Source organism: Malaclemys terrapin, chromosome 6, assembly GCF_027887155.1.
Source record: "Malaclemys terrapin pileata isolate rMalTer1 chromosome 6, rMalTer1.hap1, whole genome shotgun sequence".
Taxonomy (NCBI): Eukaryota; Metazoa; Chordata; order Testudines; family Emydidae; genus Malaclemys; species Malaclemys terrapin.
The window spans coordinates 74,001,849-74,022,945 of NC_071510.1; the positions used below are offsets into that span (position 1 = coordinate 74,001,849).

Here is a 21,097-nt window from a genome sequence, read left to right on the forward strand (position 1 = left end):
TGAGCTATAAAGTATCTCATCATGGAATAGGGATTATAAATTCTAATTCTATAGTATGAGACAATATATTCACGTAATGTTTAAGAAAAATTTTGTAAATGAGTTCCAATAGTTCATGGATTAGGGACCCAATCTTATGGTGTTCCAGGGACTTCTGTATAGATTATTTAGATTAATGTTGCTATCTACTGAATGAGACTCAGTGCTCAGTCTAGAAGATATGATCAGAGATGCTTAGTTTTGCAGATCTCAAACTGTGGATTTGGGTCTTCAGCGATAACATGCCTGTTAACTAAAAATGTTTTTAAATAAATAAATAATAATATACACAGGTGAGAAATAACAGACCTCAACCCTATTGTCCCTCTGCAAATTTGTATACACAGAGTCAATCCCTTACCTCTCTCTAAAAGTGCAAAGTTTCAAAAAGTTCAATGAATAATGATTGTTGGGTGTGGAATAGATCTGGATAAGGAGAAGAAGTCCGGAGATAAATGTGAGAAGGAAGGGACAGGCAGTAGAAACAAAAAACTGTTTGAAAACATATTCCAGACGTCTTGAGGTCTTTCTGAGTGTAGCCTTCATTGATTTGAGATCTACCATAACATTCTCTCACTAAAAGGAAAAACCTATAATGGTAGCAGGCCGTAAAAGAGACCCAATTTGGGAATATTTTAGTGAAGTCCCTCTACCTGTGGGTAAGACAGGCGTGTGTGCAAAATGCAAACAGCGCAACAAAGAAATGGAAGGCCTGGTTGCCCAAATGAAACAACATCATGAGAAGTGTTCCTTCTCAGGAGGAAGCTGCATTGAAGATGATGAAAGGAACATGTCTGAACATGCAGGATCTTCAGGTTGGTAAACTTTTTTATTTCATGCTTCTTTCTTAAAGAAGTCTTAAAGCTGTTTTACTGCATAATGCATTCTTTCTTAAGGACTGCCTGTCTTCCTTCTGGACTATTCTTGAATTCTTATGTTTGAGCAAAAAACATAGTTCTTACTCTATGGTACTATCATTTTAGATTCAGTTGTGATAAAAAATAAATAGCTGAAATAGGCAGATCTTCCTTTTACAATTTCATCTTCAAAGTAGTATTGAGTGTCAGTGAATGCAATGAGTAATAAAAAATTAGAAGTATGGCAATAATAATTAAACAACTGCACTGCCTTATTTTGTTTAGGAGAATCCATCCTCAACATACAGGATTCTGAAGATTATTCACCTTCATTTTCTATATTTTTCAGAGTTATTTGCCAATGATAGTGTTTCAGTCACATCATGTATGTCACATAGCCATAGTATATCACCGGTAGCAAAAAGAAAAAAAAATCTCCATCATCCAGAAACAACCATAAATAAGTTTGTGATAAGAACCAGCAGATTACCAAAAAAAAAAAAAGGAGGTAATTGATGAAAAAACTGCCTGGTTTGTTTATGCAACAAACTCTCCTTTCTGTATGATTGAGAACCCATACTTCATTAACATGGTTCAGTCATTAAAACCAGGATACAGTCCACCCAACAGAGCAGATGTCGCAAGCAAATTGCTGGATAAAGTGTATGAAAGAGAAATTGAGCAGTGTGCAAAAGGTCTAGAGGGTGAAATTGATAACCTGAGTCTTGACGGATGGAGAAATGTCCACCATGATCCTGTTGCGTGCGCTTGTGTGACAACAGAAGAAGGGAATGTCCTCCTTACAGTAACAGTTGATACGTCAGAAAACGAACACACAGAAGAATACTTACAAGGATCAGTAAAAGCTATAACAAATTGTGAAAAAAAAATTCAAACGTCTAGTACGCAGCTTGGTCACAGACAATACTGCAAATGTATCCAAGATGAGAAGAAATTTAGAAGAGAGTCCCAAGCTAATAACATACGGTTGCAGTGCTCATTTGATGCACCTCCAAGCCAAACACTTCAGTCTTCCAGAAATAAAGGCTAATATTGTTGAAATTGCAAAATACTTCCATAACAACCACTTTGCAGCAGCGGCTCTGAAGAAAGTGGGAGGAACCAAGCTAACTCTTCCACAACACATGCGATGGAACTCAGTAGTGGACTGTTTTAGCACTATATCAAGAACTGGCCTAATCTGATGGCAGTTTGTGAAGAAAATCATGAAAAAAAATAGATGGCACTATCACAGCCAAAGTTTTCAAGACGGGGCTTAAGAGAAACGTTGAACACATTCTGAGTACCCTGAAGCCTATTTCTGTAGCCTTGAACAAAATGCAAGGAAATAGCTGTTTTATTGCTGACGCTGTTGAAATCTGGAAGGAACTGAGTGAGATCTTAAAAAGAGAAATATACAATGACAGAGTTAAATTACAAGCATTAAAAAAACGAATCGGACAAGCACTATATCCAGCTAATTTTCTTGCAAATATTCTCAATACTCAGTACCAGGGTCAAACCTTAACTGCTGAAGAAGAGTTGGCTATGACATGGACATCCAGCAATTATCCCTCCATAATGCTAACTATAATAAACTTCAGAGCTAAGGGTGAACCATTCAAGAAATATATGTTTGCTGATGATGTTTTAAAGAAAGTCACACCAGTGACTTTGGATTCAGAGACTGTTGAAGTGATAATCTCACTTTTAACAGCAGTAGCTTCTTCTGACGTTGTAGAACGAATATTTTCTTCCTTTGGACTAATTCATTCCAAATTGAGAAATCGTTTGGGACCTGAAAAAGTGGGAAAGCTTGTTTTTCTTTTCCAGTTTATGAACGAACAGGAAAATGAAGGTGAAGACGACTTAGTTAGCTGCAGAAGCCAATATTTTAAGTTTCTCATGTTGACCTGGCTTACATAGTCAATTTAATTTTTGTTTTTTAAAAAACATTTCATTTAACTATTTTAGTTAAAAACAATTTTACCAAAACAAACATGATTTTAAAAAACTTGAATGTTTAACTAAACAAGCGTATGAATTTTTGAATTTTGTTAAAATATGTTTGCTGTTGAAGAAAAAAAAATCCAGAATACATGTTGTTGTTTTAGTTAAATAAAACAATTTAAATGTCAGTCTGGTGATGTTCTCCTAATACCCACCCTCCTCCTCTGAACCACACTTCATAACACCAGGTGAACTGAATGACCTTGTCAGGGATTTGGAACTACCCAAGAGTAAGGCAGAGCTGTTGGGCTCCAGACTACAGCAGTGGAATCTCCTGGCAGGTGATGTTAGGGTTTCCATGTTCCGTGACCGTCAAAAGGATCTTGTCCCATTCTTCTTCACGGAAGGTGATCTTGTAGCCTGCAACATCGATGGTGTGATGGCAGCCCTCAACATCGTTCACGATCAGATGAGTGGAGCCTGTTCATTGATTCATCGAAGACTAGTCTTAAAGCTGTTTTACTGCATAATGACAATGTTTGCCATCAATTCCAGTTGGTCATGCAGTCCATATGAAGGAAACCTATGACAACATGAAACAACTTTTGAGGTGCATAAACTATGACCAACATCAGTGGCAGCTTTGTGGCGATTTGAAGGTTGTTGCTCTCTTGCTTGGTCTGCAGACTGGATACACAAAGTACTGCTGTTTTCTCTATGAATGGGATAATCGTGCAAGAGATTCCCACTACATCAAGAAAGACTGGCCACTCCGACAGTCATTGGAGTCTGTGAGGAAAAGTGTTCAGCATCCACCACTTGTTGAATCAAGGAAGATTTTGTTACCACCCTTACACATCAAGCTGGGTCTGATGAAGAACTTTGCCAAGGCCATTGACAAAACACAGGCAGCTTTCAAGTACAACCTTGGAAATTTTCCACGAAGAAGTGAAGCTAAGATAAAGGAAGGTGTCTTTGTTGGTCCTCAGATTCATGAACTTCGAGATGATGCATTTGACCATGCACTGCGTGGCAAGGAAAAGACGGCATGGAAAGCCTTCCAGTTAGTGGCAATAAATTTTCTCGGAAACAACAAGGCAGACAACTACAGGTTGTTGGTGGAAAACCTCCTCAAGGCATACAAAAGTCTTGGTTGCAACATGTCACTAAAGATGCATTTTTTGCACTCTCATCTAGATTTTTTTCCACCGAACTGCGGAGCAGTGAGCGACGAGCACGGTGAGCGATTTCACCGGGACATTGCAACAATGGAGAAACGCGATCAGGGCAAATGGAGCCCATCAATGCTTGCAGACTATTGCTGGAAAGTGACAAGAGATGCTCCATTTAATGAATACAAGAGACAAGCCAAGAAGCGCCGAGTAGACACTGAATAGGACTAAACTATGTACGTAGTAGTTTTTTGCCTTTTGTTTCATAATCAATTTTATTGATATAACCCTTTTGCTGATTTTTAAAGTGTTACATAAACAGGACAGGTGAAATATCATGTAAAGCAACCATAAACACATGAAAAGACCTAGGTTTACAATTTATGATTAAAACTCTACTATCTACACAATATACATAGACATAAAATGTAAAAACATATCTTAAACAGTAGCCAGTTGTTTTAATTGTCATATTTGACTTCAGCCATCAAAATACATAATAAATAGCACATTTTATCTCTGAAGCAGACGACTTCTCAAAAATTGTAGACCAGTGTAATTTGGGGCCCTCAAAGGACAGGTCATCAATGATGGTTTGTACCTCATTGGGGAGCCCAGAGAGGTGCAGCTATGAGATCTGATTCATGACTACAGCAGTCACAATGGAACAGGCAGCAGTATCTACAGAATCCAAGGAGGACTGTAAAGCTATATGGGCCAAGAGGTGTCCTTCAAGTATAAGTGCCTAGAGCTGCTCCTTCATGTCATCAGGAAGGCTGTGGCAGAGTTCCCGTATTTTGGAATAACTGACTATTATATTTGGCTTCACAGTTGGAGATGCAGAATTGGAGCGTAGCAGATGAATAAGCCTTGCAGCCAAATAGATCCAATCGCTTCCAATCCCTGTCATAAGGGGTGGATCTAGGGTGGTATTGGCATCCCTTTTTGTGCACGGCATTGACAACTAAGGAATTTGGAGTGGGGTAACGTAATTTTTTTGATGACCCACTTGCATATGGTCGCTGGGGTCTGCCAGAGCACGTAGGCCAGGTCAAGAAGGGACTCATTGACAGGGAGGGCTATTTTGGAGGATGAGGAGGTGTGCAGAATGTTGTGCAGTTTATGCTGTTCTTCTTTCACTTCCTCCAAAGTAATCTGGAGGGAGTCTGCTATACTGTGAAACAGCTCCTGGAAGGCATGATAGCCTCATTGGAGAAGAATAGGAGAAATAAAGTGGCAGTGTAACCTCCTCCTCCAGTTCTTCTTCCTCATCCGCTATCAGTCTCTGGTGATCAAGAGATGGATAGAGATGGTTAATTTGTAGGCCTCTGGCTTTGTTCTATGGGAGGCTTCCCAAACTGCAATTTGTCTACAACCCACAGATTCCAGTATAGCTAATGTGGAGGGAATGGCATGTGGGATTGTCCTGGGGTCGCTGGGGGTCATGGCTAGTGAGGATGTGTAGATGATGTGCTTTGTGCCTGTCCCAAATGTAAGGGGGGGGAGGGGAGGAGGCATAGTCTTCCTTTTCTTCCTCATCTTCCTCGCTGGGGAAGGTTAGTGCCGTCCTTGGAGGAGAAACTGAGCAGTGCTGTCACTCCAGAGAAGAGAAGAGAGATGGAGGGAGCTTATGTCTGAGTATTTGTGATTCAAGCAGGTCATATTCAAGCAGGTCCTTAGGGTATCTGACCTCCTGGAGAGGACAGAGAAGCCCCATCAGCAGATGCATCAATGCTGAGGAAGAGGTGCATTCTCTTGAGCAGCCAGCAGATGGAGTCAAGGACTTGCTCAGTGCCAAGGGTTTGCTCAGTGCCAGAGGTTGAACTGGTGCTGAGAGCTTGGCTAGTGTTGCATGTTTTGTTGGTGCCGAAAGCAATGTCAGTGCCAACAGAGCTGCCAGTGCCAGTGGTTTCGTCAGTGCCATGGCACACAAAGTTGATCTGGTCGGAGCAGTCAGCACCATTTTTGAATGTCTCGCATTGCAGTCTCTGGTGCCGAGAGATGATGCTGATGCCTGCAGGTCTGCCCGTTTTAGGGTCTTTAGACATATGCTTAGCTCCGATACCAGAAGTACTCTGGCAGTCCCTAGAGCTACTTCTCATATCTGAAACTGATGTTGCAGGGAATGGTGTTCTGGTGGGCAGTAGGCAATGAGAGGGCTTGTTTCTTCCCATCAGCGCAGGGAAAAGATTTGCTCTTAGAAGCACTTGGCGAATGAGGATCAGTGGACTAGCTAGCAGAGCGTGAGAACTGTACGGAGGAAGCATCTGGACCAGGGTACAATGCTGTACTCAATGATCTCTCCATGAGGAGAAGACACAGCCAAATGTCCTGATCTTTTCTGCCCTAGCAGTCAGGCTGTAGCAATGGGTACACTTCTGCGGGACGTGTCCCTCTCCCGGGCAGTGGATGCACTGTGGGTGACCATCGCTTAACAGGAAGGCCTCCTGATGGGAAACGCACCTCTTAAACTCAGGAGATCTGAGCATAAGGACGAGAGAGAAAGCTTCCCAATCAGGAAGGGCAGGAAGCAGGAAAACAAGTGTTAAGCTATGAACTAACAGAGAGGGTAAAAAGAAAGAAAAAAAAATGAAGGGAGAGGATGATAAAGGAAAGAATTAACTACTAAACTACACTAAAACTAACAAAGGCATTATCTAGCAACTCCAAGGACAGGCAGGCTCTGCTGCGGATTCCATCCCAGACCAAAGGCAGTTAAGAAGGAACTGCGAGGCGGTTGGTCCACACAGCGGTGTATGTACACATGCCGCTCACAGCGTGAGATGGGGAGGTGCGCATGTGTGATCCAACTGGCATTGCTAATGTAAAATCTCCAATCCCAGACACAGGGGACACTGACACACCTACAGTGGAGCATCCATAGAGACATCACTCAAAGAAGAGCTTTTTTTTTTTTTTTTTTTTTTTTAAAAAAAAACCTAAATAGTTATACTGGTACAACTCCAACTGTGAAAACAGTTTTAAGGCACCTTTAATACCAGTGTAACTCATCCACAGACAGAGTACCACTTTACCTATCCTGATATAAAACACAAAGACAACATATTCTGCCACATTACAAATGCTTTGCCAGTACAGCTATAACAGCACAGCCTCATAGCACAATGACAGTAGGAGTTCTGCCAACATAGTAACACCACCTTCCAGAACGACATTAGCAGTGCTGTTGTAGCCGGGTTGGTCCCTGCTGAACATTAAAGAGACAAGGTAAGTGAGGTAAGATCTTTTATTGGACCAGCTTCTGTTGGAGAAAGAGACAACCTTTCAAGCGAACATTGAGGTCTGGGAAATATACAGAGTGTACAAGGTAAAACAAATTGTTTAGCAAAAGTAATTAACACACATTTCAAGGGACCATTCAAAATGAAGTGCCCAGTTAACTCTCCAGTCATAGGGAGGAAAGGGGGACAGGCGGGGGAAAGCTGGATGGAGGGTTTAAGTGGGTTACAGATTGTTGTAACAAGCCATAAATTCACTGTCTCTATCCAGTCCATTATCTTTAGTATCTAGCAAGTTATGAATTTAAGCTCCCAGGTTTGTCTTTTGAAGGTGTTAACACCAACCTTTCCCCCACTCATTTTTTCCCTATGACTGGAGAGGTGTTAACAGTCCACTTCACCTTGACTGGTCCCTTCAAATATGTGTTGACTATTTATTCTAATCAATCTTTTCCACTTTGTATTTAGCTATGACACTCTGTACATTTCCTAGACTTGAAGAAGAGCTCTGTGTAAGCTTGAAAGCTTGTCTCTCTCACGAGCAGCCCAATAAAACATATTACCTCACCCATCTTGTCTCTCTAATTAGCTATGCTCCCAGAAGCACTCTGTCAGCACAGCTACATCTACACGGGGATTTTTGCCCACATAGCTATGTGTTTTTTTTCCACAACCCTGACAGACATAGCAATGCTGACAAAACTTTGTAGCACAGACCTGGCCAAAGTCCTTGTCTCAACAAGTGTAAGTGTAACTTGTAATGAAAATGTTCATGGTTTACTTTTTTCAATCACTCTCCTTCCCCTTGTTTTTGCATTTTCAGGCTAAATAAATGAGCTCAACTTTATTTAACTGACTGGACAGACTGCTTGAGACTGGAAACTGTTTAATGACTGAAAACAAAAGTAACTTCAAGCATATATTAAAATTCAAACACATTAACATGCTCATTTACAAGTAGAACACAACTGTAAGCAATTAACACCAAATATCCCACCTAAGCATTTTGAGTAATTTGGAGCACATCATTAAAGTGACAGGACAGCAGATTATATAACTAGGAAAAAGATCTGTTCCTTGAGTTTATATGACAAACTTCCTGAAGTTGATTGCAATAGAGGAAGTTCTAGTCCTCCCAATATTGCTATAACTGGGGAAGATGCACCACCAGTGGAAAATTTTAGAGAAAACAAGTTTAGTGTAGATAAGGCCCCAGAGTCACTATTCCAGTTATCCAATTCTTATTTACATAGTATACACTGTTTTAAAGTAAAGCCAACATTTGGCTTTTGAGAGATATCACAAAGATTTTATCTATGCTCCGCTTAGTACCGTTTCTCACTTACCACTCCTCCAAAATATTTTCCTATATAGAAATCACTGAGACTGTGCAATTCAAGGTAAGTTGCTCCTAGTTCTTTAGCGAGTTGAATCCCTTCAGAAGCAGTAACACAGCTCCCTCTGTCTAAAGTGCACAGTGGACAAGTACAAGGTACTTCTGAGAAAACAAAATATTTATAGAAGACATTTTAATTAAATAGTCCACTACACGCTGGCTTGTAAATACTAGTAAAGATATACATTATATAGTAGAATCATATAATGTAGGGCTGGAAAGGACCTCAAGAGATCATCTAGTCCATCCCCCTTGCCGAGGCAGGAGTAAGCATAGCTATACCATACCTGAAAGGTGTTTATCTAACTGGTCTTAAAAACCACCAATGACAGGAATTCCACAACCTCCCAATATAACCTGTTCCACTGCTTAACTATTCTTGTAGTTAGAAAGTTTTCCTAACATGAAACCTAAATCCCCCTTACTGCAAACTAAGCTGATTACTATTCTTGGCAGGCATGGAAAACAATCCATCGCCATCCTCTCTGTAACAATCTTACACATGTGAAGACAGTTTATCATGACCCCCATCAACCTTCTCTTCTCCAGACTAAACACACCCAGTTCTTTCAATCTTTCCTCATAGCCTGTTTTCTAAATTTTTTATAATTTTTGTTGCTCCTCTCGACTCTCTCCAATTTATTAACATTTTTCTTACAGTAAGTATATAGTAAGCAACAAATCAAAGAGTTAACTAATTAATACTGGTACATGCAGTGTTGTAGCCGTGTCGGTCCCAGGATATAAGAGAAACAAAGGCGGGTGAGGGAATATCTTTTAGTGGCCCAACTTCTGTTGGTAAGAGAGAGACGCTTTCATTAGCTTTTCTATGTCACCAACAAAAGATATTCTCTAACCCACCTTGTCTCTCTAATACTGGTACAGTAAGAAATAAAACATTTTTTTGCAAGTCAGAATATTAACGATCCGATAAAGACTGAATTTAACATCCAAAAATAAATAAATAAATAAAATAGTATCAAACTAAAAGAATGTGAAGGTTGCTATAGCAAGCACTGAAAAGTTAGGAACCACCAGCATTAAGGATGCGTGTGCAAATCTAATTCAGACCCCACGTGCTATGGAAGTAATTACATGGATTCCAGCAATATGTGAGAGAGAAGCAGCAGCCCCATGGTGGCTGTTCTGTCCCCTGCAATGTGGCCCGGGATGCAGGAAACGTGCAAAGAAGTAAGGGGAAGCATTACCTTTATGACCTCTTTACTCCCCAGTGCAAGTGTATATAGTGAGTCATGATTTTGTCCTGTGTGACTGTCTGTTCAGAACCTTGTACTTTATATACAATCTGTGCCTAGAACCTTGCATTTCCCTGGAACCACTGGTTCATTGAGGAAGGAACAACAATTTTAGCATTAGTCAAGGTGGCTTTGCATTAATTGACAATGGAAAAAACTTTTGTCCACCTATAAATGCATTCTTTCATAATGTATACATCTCACAACCCAAACACGGTCCACCCACCTCAGCAAGAAGCAAATTATGCCAACAATTTTTTTCCCCCCACCATACCTATTTGAGTCCCAGGTTCTGTATTGTGATCTGTTTGAGTAGACAGCTGTGCCCACACAGAGCCCCTCTGAAGTCAGTAGGGCTCTATGAGTAGGGCCTAATGACATCAGAGAGGCTCTGTGTGGCACAGCCGTCTGCTCAAACAGATCACAATACAGGATCCAAGCCTAAACTTGGTAAAATATTGCCTACTCTCCCAATAAAGTTATTAAAAAAAAAAGCTACAAAGGTTCAGAATCATTTGAAGTGGTGATGCATATGTTATGAAACAAATTTATAGGAAAAAGTAAATGTATAAGTAAAAATTGGCTTAGCCAAACATGTAGCTAGTTAAATTAACCGTCGCTTTATTATAAATTGGACAACTGGAAGATTTATCATCCACCTATATTACTCAAGCTGTCATGTTTTGCCATGTCAATGAATTACAAAAGAAAAAACTGTTCATAAGATTTAACATATACAGAACAACAGCTCTTTTTGGTTCACTGAATAGAGATACCCAAGTAGGCTTTGGCAAAACTGAATGTAATATCTCCAAAGTAGTTATATTTTTATGTACACAAAATTTGTTTGCATATTATAAAATAAAGTTATTTTTGTTTGTTTATACAGTATTGACATGGAATAGAAATCTGCTTATGCTATCTGCCTCGGAGAGTACCCACTTCACAAATTATATCCCTTATTTTTAGTTCATACCATGTCAAATTTAAAATGCTTCCCTAAGTAAAACAGATGCAGATTTCTTTAATAAGTCATGGGTCTGAATTTTAAAGTGTATAAAAATCAGCAATACCACAATGCTTAAAAGAAGTGTAGAATAAAGAATGAAAATACCAAACTATCAACATCAAGCAAATTAAAAAAAAAGATAAATTTCCCTAGTGTAGGCAGGACCAAACACAGTACCACACATTACAAACACAGTAACGTGTGATCACTGGAGGTCTCCCAGCCAAGTACAGACCACATTTAATTCTGCTTTGTTTTAGAATTTTGAGAAATTTACACACCATGATTGCAATTTTTAATCACAGTGAAATATTCTGTATTATGTATATATGAAATGTTAAATTATTTTACTAAAATTATTCTGGTATCAGATGTGTCTTTTTTTCCTTTTTAAAGGCTATACTAGCTTTTATTCTTTTTGTATTGCTACATAGGAACTTTGGAACAATGATCCTCAACCTGAGGCCCAATCAGCACACAGCTGCGGCCCATGTGACATCCTCAGGGCCATAACTGGGGCAGGACGGGAGGGTGCAAAAATGGGGCTGCACACGATCGGGCCCTGAGGCGTCAGCTCCCCGCCGCAGGATTTGGCCCAGAGGCATCGGCAGGCGACCAGGGTGCTCAGCACCCCCCTTATCCCACAGGCTGCACAGCTGAGCTACCTGACGAGGTAGGAGACCAGCGGGTATGGGGGAGGAGGGGGCTGTGAGGGGGTGCAAAGGGCTAGGGATGCAGGGAGGGGGGTGCAGCGAGTGCATGGGGGATAGACTCTCCGTTGGGGGACTGGTGGCAGTCCCTGGATGTGGGGCTAGATATTGGGGCATAGTCCCTGGATGGGGGAAGTTCTGGAGGGCAGTCCCTAGGTGAAGGGCTGGGTTTATGCGGGGACAGTCCCTGAGTGGGGGACTGGATGCTGGAGGGGGCCGGCCCTGGGGAGGAGAGGGGCATTCTGCCCTGGACAGGGTACCTTGTCTCTGCATCATATTGCTGTCATAATTTAAAGAGAGAGAGAGAGATGTATGGATATTATATATATTGTGTGGATGCGGCCCACATAACAGAGAGCTGCATATGCAGCCCAGGTTGAGAACCACTGCTCTGGAATATAGAACACACTACACTTATGTAGTTAATCAAAACTCAAGATCATGTGGAGCCTCTAGACATGAGTACAGGCCTGATCTCTCTCCACTTTGTAGTCAGAGGGGTTAGCCCTTCTGTCCCAGTGTCAGGCACCCTAACACACTGTAGTTCTTAGTCCCTCCTCCAAGCTAACAGACCTTTAGTTCCAACAGCAAATCCAGATCCAGAGGTCCTGGTTCAATTCCTGCAGATGATGAGCCATGCAGGAGTGGTATTTGACAGAGCTCAAAGCATATTATTAATTTGCATTGTCTATATTCAAAAACTTAAAATACATAATATTGATACTAAATTAATCAGTGTCAATCTACAGCACCTTAACACATCACATCTTTTTGTCAATGTGACAAACTCTGAAGAAAAACTTTTATCATGACTGGACTGAAGATGTAAACAGACTTAATTGGATTTTCCCAACATCTAACTTCAAGATAATATTTCAGCTGTTCGTAATATGAGATTTAATACATACCATTTTTTCTTGCACCAACAGCAGAAATTATGACTGGAATTGAACAATGATTTAATGCTCTTTTTATCATTGGAACATAACTGTCCTTTACTTCTTGAAATGAAGATTTGTCATTTACAGAGTATTTAATCACAATGATATCAGCTCCTCCAATAAGATTTTGAGAGGTGTACCAGTCGCTGTCAAAAATATCCTAAACAGGAAAAAAAAATGCATCAAAAGTCTTTTGTATTATTATTATTTATAGACAAGAAAGAGTCTATACAAATATTCTTGCACATAAAAAATAGATAAATTATGTTTTTGAACTGACGAGATGCAACCAAGAAGAGTGGGTTTGTGCTTTGTAATTTCTCTTTATAATTTTCTTGTTTGGGAAACAATTTATGCACTTAATAGTAAACTTATGAATACCTGGAATCCTAAGAACAGCAGTTGAAACTCACCATACTTTTAATAAGCCCTGCACACAGAAATATACGTTGCTCTTAGATTCATAGATTCTAGGACTGGAAGGGACCTCGAGAGGTCATCAAGTCCAGTCCCCTGCCCGCATGGCAGGACCAAATACTGTCTAGACCATCCCTGATAGACATTTATCTAACCTACTCTTAAATATCTCCAGAGATGGAGATTCCACAACCTCCCTAGGCAATTTATTCCAGTGTTTAATCACCCTGACAGTAAGGAACTTTTTACTAATGTCCAACCTAGACCTCCCTTGCTGCAGTTTAAACCCATTGCTTCTGGTTCTACCCTTAGAGGCTAAGGTGAACAAGTTTTCTCCCTCCTCCTTATGACACCCTTTTAGATACCTGAAAACTGCTATCATGTCCCCTCTCAGTCTTCTCTTTTCCAAACTAAACAAACCCAATTCTTTCAGCCTTCCTTCATAGGTCATGTTCTCAAGACCTTTAATCATTCTTGTTGCTCTTCTCTGGACCCTTTCCAATTTCTCCACATCTTTTTTAAAATGCGGCACCCAGAACTGGACACAATACTCCAGCTGAGGCCTAACCAGAGCAGAGTAGAGAGGAAGAATGACTTCTCGTGTCTTGCTCACAACACACCTGTTAATACATCCCAGGATCATGTTTCTTTTTTTGCAACAGCATCACACTTTTGACTCATATTTAGCTTGTGGTCCACTATAACCCCTAGATCCCTTTCTGCCGTACTCCTTCCTAGACAGTCTCTTCCCATTCTGTATGTGTGAAACTGATTATTCCTTCCTAAGTGGAGCACTTTGCATTTGTCTTTGTTAAACTTCATCCTGTTTAACTCAGACCATTTCTCCAATTTGTCCAGATCATTTTGAATTATGACCCTGTCCTCCAAAGCAGATGCAATCCCTCCCAGTTTGGTATCATCCGCAAACTTAATAAGCGTACTTTCTATGCCAATATCTAAGTCGTTGATGAAGATATTGAACAGAGCCGGTCCCAAAACAGACCCCTGCGGTACCCCACTCGTTACGCCTTTCCAGCAGGATTGGGAACCATTAATAACAACTCTCTGAGTACGGTTATCCAGCCAGTTATGCACCCACCTTATAGTAGCCCCATCTAAATTGTATTTGCCTAGTTTATCGATAAGAATATCATGCGAGACTGTATCAAATGCCTTACTAAAGTCTAGGTATACCACATCCACAGCTTCACCCTTATCCACAAGGCTCGTTATCCTATCAAAGAAAGCTATCAGATTGGTTTGACGTGATTTGTTCTTCACAAATCCATGCTGGCTGTTCCCTATCACCTTACCACCTTCCAAGTGTTTGCAGATAAAGATTTCCTTAATTACTTGCTCCATTATCTTCCCTAGCACAGAAGTTAAACTAACTGGTCTGTAGTTTCCTGGGTTGTTTTTATTTCCCTTTTTATAGATGGGCACTATATTTGCCCTTTTCCAGTCTTCTGGAATCTCTCCAGTCTCCCATGACTTTCCAAAGATAATAGCTAGAGGCTCAGATACCTTCTCTATTAGCTCCTTGAGTATTCTAGGATGCATTTCATCAGGCCCGGGTGACTTGCAGGCATCTAACTTTTCTAAGTGATTTTTAACTTGTTCTTTTTTTATTTTATCCGCTAAACTACCCCCTTCCCATTAGCATTCACTATGTTAGGCATTCCTTCAGATTTCTCGGTGAAGACCGAAACGAAGAAGTCATTAAGCATCTCTGCCATTTCTTAATGACTTCTTTGTTTTAAATAATTTAACTTCAAAATTGTATTACTAAGGAAATAAAGCAGTGCCATCATCTTCAATTGTAAAAGCATGCAGCAATTTCTGTGATTGATATTGTTTAAGTACTGTAGGATCTTTCTGGGTGGATACACAAAGCCTTTGCTGTGTACTTATAGAACTTTTAAGGCAAATTTTAAAAGTTACACAGTTGAATACTGAATTCACTACACTGTCTATTTCCATTGAAAAGCCTGCACAAAAGATTCTGGTATATTCACTAACAAGCTACCTATTAAGAGTTTGCAGTTTATAGACTTTATATAATAACTGTATATATCATCTCTAGTTCTGGTTACAAGTAACTATGGTTACTGATTTATCACTGACACTTATCATAACAAGGTTTACACGATAAAGTTGTTTCGTGATTCTAATTAATTACAACTAAAGAAAAGCTCTTCTTTGAAAGCCTACCTACACAGGGATACTCCGGAAAAGTAAGGCAAATTAACTAAGCTGATCTCTCTTCAGAGATTGTCACCCTGGATACTAATCTATTGAGAACAGGGGAATAGTTCTCATATCCTATTTCCAGTCTCATGTACCAATCAGTTTATCTCACAGTTAGCCTAAGGAACACTAAGCTGGAGAACTTCAAAGTGGTCCCAGCAATATGAGAGCAGCATAATAAGATCTCCCAACACTCTGGTAATCAGGCAGGAGAGGAAACCAGAGAACCACAGGAAGCTGGAACCAAACACAAAGCCAGGGATGAAATAAGCCACAAAGCAAAGGAGGAAGGAAAGTATGGAGCAGAAAATAAGGCAAGGATGGGCAACTTTAAGGTAGCGGAGAGCCACAAAATCCACTAAAACCCTTTGGCGGGCCATACTCTTTTTTTTTTTATTTTTTTTTTTTAATTAAAAGAACCTACATATTTTATAAATGTTTGCTACAATACGCCTGTGAACATACAATTAACTGTGTATTAACAGTGTAAAACCAAAGTGTTCTTAAAATATAAAATCCCTTCATAGCACATCCTTCAAATAAAAAAAATAAAAAAAAAAAACAACAACACCCCACCCCACCCAAAAAAAAAAATTACACACAAATCTTTCACTAACCTTTTTTCAATGTGCTGAAGACCAGGGAATTAATAAATGAAAATAACAAAGTAAAAACGTCATTCTTAATGTTTTTTCTCCACTGCTTCCCCATGCACACAGGCTCTGCTACATGAGGTGGAGCCTGGAACTGGGAACAAGAGCTCATGCACTGGGCTGCAAAGCCACTCAAATTTGGCCTGGCCATTCTCTTTCATGCCAACAGGTAAGGAGTTCTGCCACTGTGCTACCCAGCTCTGGTTACTGTCCCCAGATGGCAGACAAGGGGGCTGGGCACAATCACATTGTGGGAGCTGGCAGACAATGATGTTCTCCTCAAACGCGGAGCTTGCCAAGCCAATTTGTGGCAGTCTCATCAGCAAAGTTCAGAGCCTTCAGAGCACCATCAAATGTGATCAGAGGGTGGCTGTCAGCATTGAGACATTGTCTTTGGCCACAGCCTCACATGGGATCCCTTCTTTGGCCCCAGTGTGAAAGCTGGCTGCATGTTAACCCTGGCCCATTCGAAAACGGTTCAAAAGGGCCCCATGAGCAGCATGGCAAATCAAAGCCGGCTACACACATAGGTCAGTTACAAGAGGGGAGCCACTGGGAAAGCAGTAACCAGAGCAAAGTGGGGCAGACCCCTGCTCTAGCATGAATGACTGATCGATGGATAGGCCAATGACAGGAACTGCAAACCAGACCATGGGCTCCTGCTCCCAATCCCGGGTTTCACTCCAATCCCCACAGTCACAGACTATGGCTCTACCTCATGCCACCTAGTTCTGGTTACTTACTCTCTGTTGATGGAGGTGAACCCTACCCTCACCCTCTGTTTTGTGGGGGGAAGAGGGACCTGGCCAGAACCTGTTTCCCACATCCCAATCAACCAGCCACTGGGGAGGCAGTAACTGGACCTGTGTGGTATGGGGCTGAATCAGAGCCTGTGTCGATGGAGAAGCAAAAAGTGGCCTGAGGCAGCAGCAGCTTTACTAAAAGACACGCCCCTCAGCGACTCAGCTCAATTTAAAAAAAAAAAATTTATTCTCAGGCTGTGACCCCACCTTTGGGCAGGACAAATAAAATGATCTGGCAGGCCAGGAGTGGTCCCTAAGCCACTAGTTGCTCATCCCTGAGGTGGAGGAAAGGAAAAAAAAAAGATAGAAAAGGGCAGAGGAAAAGGAGGACAGAACAGAGGGCTCAGAAGGAATGGAAAGGAAAGAAGCAGTGTAATCTGTGAAGGGAGGTTGCAGGAATGAGGAATTGAAAATGGAGAGAAGAGAAATAAAAGGGAAGGAAGGAGAGAAAAGGCAACAAGAGAAAAACAGAAGGAGAGAGACAGGAGAGGAAAACGGTAGTTAAGAGGTAAGAACAAATGAAAGAAAAATCACTAGAACATACAGGTGTGACTGCTTTAATTCTAACTGGAATGTATTGATAACCTCAAAAATATATTTTGTTTTAAAATTGTTAAATTAGTTTGTGAATTAACTGCTGTGTTCATGTAAGTGAAACAAGTAGCGATGACTTGACCTAAATATAGCATTGGCACATATTTGTATAAACTCCTAGATAGCTCCTTACATGCACCTCACGCCCACCTTAGGCAGCAACACTCTTGACATTCCAGTTCTTGGGCATCCCAATTTTAGACTGGCAATCATGCAGAGTTCTGCTATAATCTTGTGCAAGGAAAACTTCTTCTAACCTGGCAACAGAATCCCATATTTATTTTTGTTCAACAACTTAACCTGCACAGTTGTGGATCATCATATTCAAATGGATTTATCCTAGAGACAAGGCTTCTCACACCTGAGAGGAGTCACAAAAGACACAGCCAACCCCTTTTCTCTAAGTTATGCTGGCCTGCATATTCAGATGGTGCAAACAGAGCTAATACAGGGGCAGCTGTAACATTAAAGTTGATATTCACTAATACAGACAAGATCAGGTGCCTTTTCCACAAAGAAACTACAGATGGCTGCAGTCTTATTAGTGACCACCATAGATTAAACATCAGCCAATAGTTAGCACAACCATTTACAATTTCTCCAGGCCACTGAGATAAAACATGTGGCAGACAAGACCAGTTGAACAAATAACAAACGTCAACCATCTGGCTTATGCCTGACAATGACCCTTTTATGTCTAGTCTTAGTCAAAGGAATGTGAGCAGATTTTTTAGAACTATTCACTCACTAAATCTGCCAAATCCCCATTCACTAGCAGGAACAATTACAAACTCTCAACCACCATACGCATGTGGCATTGAAGTGGCACAGTCACCAAATATACCTACAACCTTCAGCCTGCACAAGATAGAAGTCCCCAAGGGATCCATCCTTGAAAATAACCCAAATAACCAGAGACAGCCTCAAGTGTAAGCAAAAACTGCTCATCCTACTGTTCTCCACACTTCACAAAGGGCTTGTCTACACTGGCACTTTACAGCGCTGCAACATTCTCGCTCAGGGGTGTGAAAAAACATCCCCGAATGCTGCAAGTTTCAGCGCTGTAAAGTGGCAGTGTACACAGTGCACCAACATGGGGAGCCGTGTTCCTCGAACTGGTAGCTACTCCCCTTGTGGAGGTGAGTTTTTTATAGCACTGGAAGAGAGGTCTCCCACCGCTGGTGCTGCAACTACATGGCAACACTTTAACGTTGCTAGTGAAGACATGTCCTGAGAAAACTCTCACCTGCCCGAGCTGGGAAAGGTTAGAGCAGAAGTTATAATGGTAGCATTCCCAGAAGCATGAAGTGGGTGACAACAGTATAAGCTGCCACTGCTGTTCAGTAACTGTGATCCTAAGGTCTTCAGAATTGAAGCTTTGATTCTATTAAGACATCCAAAAAGTTCATACGTTTATAAAACTAAAACAAATCCCTGAATGTGTGACATTTCTCTGCAAACCAGGCAATAGGACATTCTTCTTATACCATTCTCCAACCGTTCACCAACCCACCTTCCAATTTATCCTACTGATTTCCTACAGCCTCTTAATTAAGGGTTCAATTCTGCAACGTTTATTCATGTTTAGTAGCACTTATTCACAGGTCTGGTCCCACTGAGGTCAACAGGACTACATATATAAGTACTATGCAATGGGTGCGAGACTTTCAGATTTGGATCCTCAGTTTCATTTGAATTTTTGATTAAGCAAAATGATTGATAAAAAAAAAAAATAGACCACCACTAGAGAACAGAATGCTAACTAGTCCAGGTTTTAAACCTTAAACTGCCAATGCTTCATCATGCATTTCTTACACTCAAAACTCCCGCAGACTCCAACAGAAATTTTGGGTGCCCAAGGAATGCAGTATCAGGCCCCACATAATATTATTAAATTGAAACTAATGAAGTTGCCAGATGGAACAAACATTTAAATAACCATTTTAAAAAAAAAGAACAGTGCTCTGAAATAATCACAAAAATAGAGGAGTGCTGTTTCACAATCTCACAAAAACAGAGAAATCAGTCCATTTTTGCATAATGAAAAAATTAACAGCTAACAAAAGCCGAATTTAAACAGTATCAATTTTTTTATGCTTTCTGATTTAGGAGCTTATTTTCTACACTTGCTCATTCAGTATTTTTGTTTTCTATTGGATTATTTTCATGCAGTTTTTACTGAACAGCGAAGTTGAAAAATACTACCTCCATATAGATGCAACAGATAGGGACCCTGCTAATGGAGGAACAGGAGTAAAAGACCCTCAAGAGACTGTCAATATTTGTTTTGGTGGTTGTATTTTAACATTAGAAGTAAACTTCCAGTCTTTTTTAATTCATATTTTGATTGGTTAAAATACCATCAAAGAGCTAAGACCATCAAAATCATTTGAAAAAAAGTGTATGTGGACTGAATTAAGAGGGGCTACAATGTTGAATGCAGAACAGTTTCAGACTAGTCGCTTACCCAAAGGGGACAGTCATGCACCACCAGTCTGACATTTCCAAACACACAGGCTTGATATTCAGTAAACAAAGGGCTTCCAATGTGGTTGGCAGAGTTCAGCAGCAAACTGCTTTCAGTCTCTGAAATGAGAGCACTTCTCCCAAGATAGGTCCAGATCAGACTTGATTGCTGATTGTCTTCAGAAAATCCATCTCTCTCATTTCCAAAGGCTACAACATGAACAGACCTAAAAACAGTAACAAAAAGTACTATTAGCAAAGATTGGGGGAGGAGAGGGGAGAACGGGGGGGGCTAAGAATATCCTTTCATATCAAAACAAGAATATTAATCCTTCTCTAGCCTCTTCTTTCACCAGACTAACACCCCAGGAGTCAACATTGAATTACATACATGATCTCAACTCCAATAGCAGAAGGAGAGTAAAATGGAAAGGAGTGCTGTAAACATTGTTTGTTTTATAAATCACCAGCTTGTTTGGCTTTTTATTTGTCCATTTCCATATGTAGCTTCACAGATGTAACCTCAACGATTCCTGTCACTGTGGCTTTGGTATGTTTTCAATGCTCTCTAACCTCCTGTTCAGTCCTTCAGCCCCTGCAAGTCAATGAATGTAACTGCATGTGTCAGCAGCAGGACAAGCCCTTGCTGTTAATCCGCTGCTGTTGTAGGTGAATTCAGCACATATCCTCAGCAGCAGGCAGACCCAGGCTCAGCCACTGCCTCCTGACGTCAGCCCTACCCAAGAGCATAATTCATACAATGGAGAGACTTGACATTTCTGCAGAACCAACATAATGTGGCCAGACCAGCAAAGAAAGACAAAGGCTCTTCGACAACAGCAGCATTCGACTGCACAGGAGGGAGCTGATTATATGGTGCTCTTCTGCTGCTGCCAGGCAAAAAAAATTACATAAATATATGAGCTCACTGCCAGCCAATCTGTATGAAGACAGCCTTCTGAACTATGAAGATCCTACCCAAATGAGAGAAGAGCAAATGAGAGCAGCCCCCGCTAAGGAAAGGCTACAAAAAGAAAAATGAAGTATGAAAGGCTGAATCTTTCTACTACAATTAAATGGTTTCTACTAAATAGCACTGCACATATTGTGGTGTGAGAGAGAGAGAGAGTGAAAATAATATGGTAAATATAAAACTGATTATAGGAGCAAATTCTCCTCTCAGTTACGCTAATGTAAATCCAAAGAACAAACATTAAATTATGTGGAATCACTCAAACATGATCATTCATAAAATGACCAATGGAATCAGCAACAACAAAGTTCCCACTGCAGAATCTGGATTATTTAAAAAACACTAATGCAAAATTAGTAAAACAACAGAAAACTG

General features: G+C 40.6%; 1 protein-coding gene across 7 annotated transcripts in view; it reads right to left on the bottom strand.

Annotated features, from left to right (window-relative positions):
* The window catches only part of RHOBTB3 (Rho related BTB domain containing 3), a 59,718-nt gene that overhangs the window by 32,145 nt on the left and 6,476 nt on the right, over positions 1 to 21,097 (bottom strand). For 6 of the 7 annotated variants that reach the window (XR_008445301.1, XR_008445304.1, XR_008445303.1 and 3 more), the window contains exons 3-5: positions 19,751 to 19,976; positions 12,537 to 12,729; positions 8,604 to 8,755 (exon numbers count right to left, since the gene is read on the bottom strand). Coding sequence is in view for 1 of the 7 variants with exons in the window: in XM_054031324.1 (XP_053887299.1) it covers positions 8,604 to 8,755; positions 12,537 to 12,729; positions 19,751 to 19,976 (571 nt within the window). In the remaining 6 variants the exon portion in view is untranslated. Of the gene's footprint in view, positions 1 to 8,603; positions 8,756 to 12,536; positions 12,730 to 19,750; positions 19,977 to 20,140; positions 20,762 to 21,097 lie in introns of those variants that run through there. The other variant, XR_008445302.1, reaches the window with a different exon arrangement.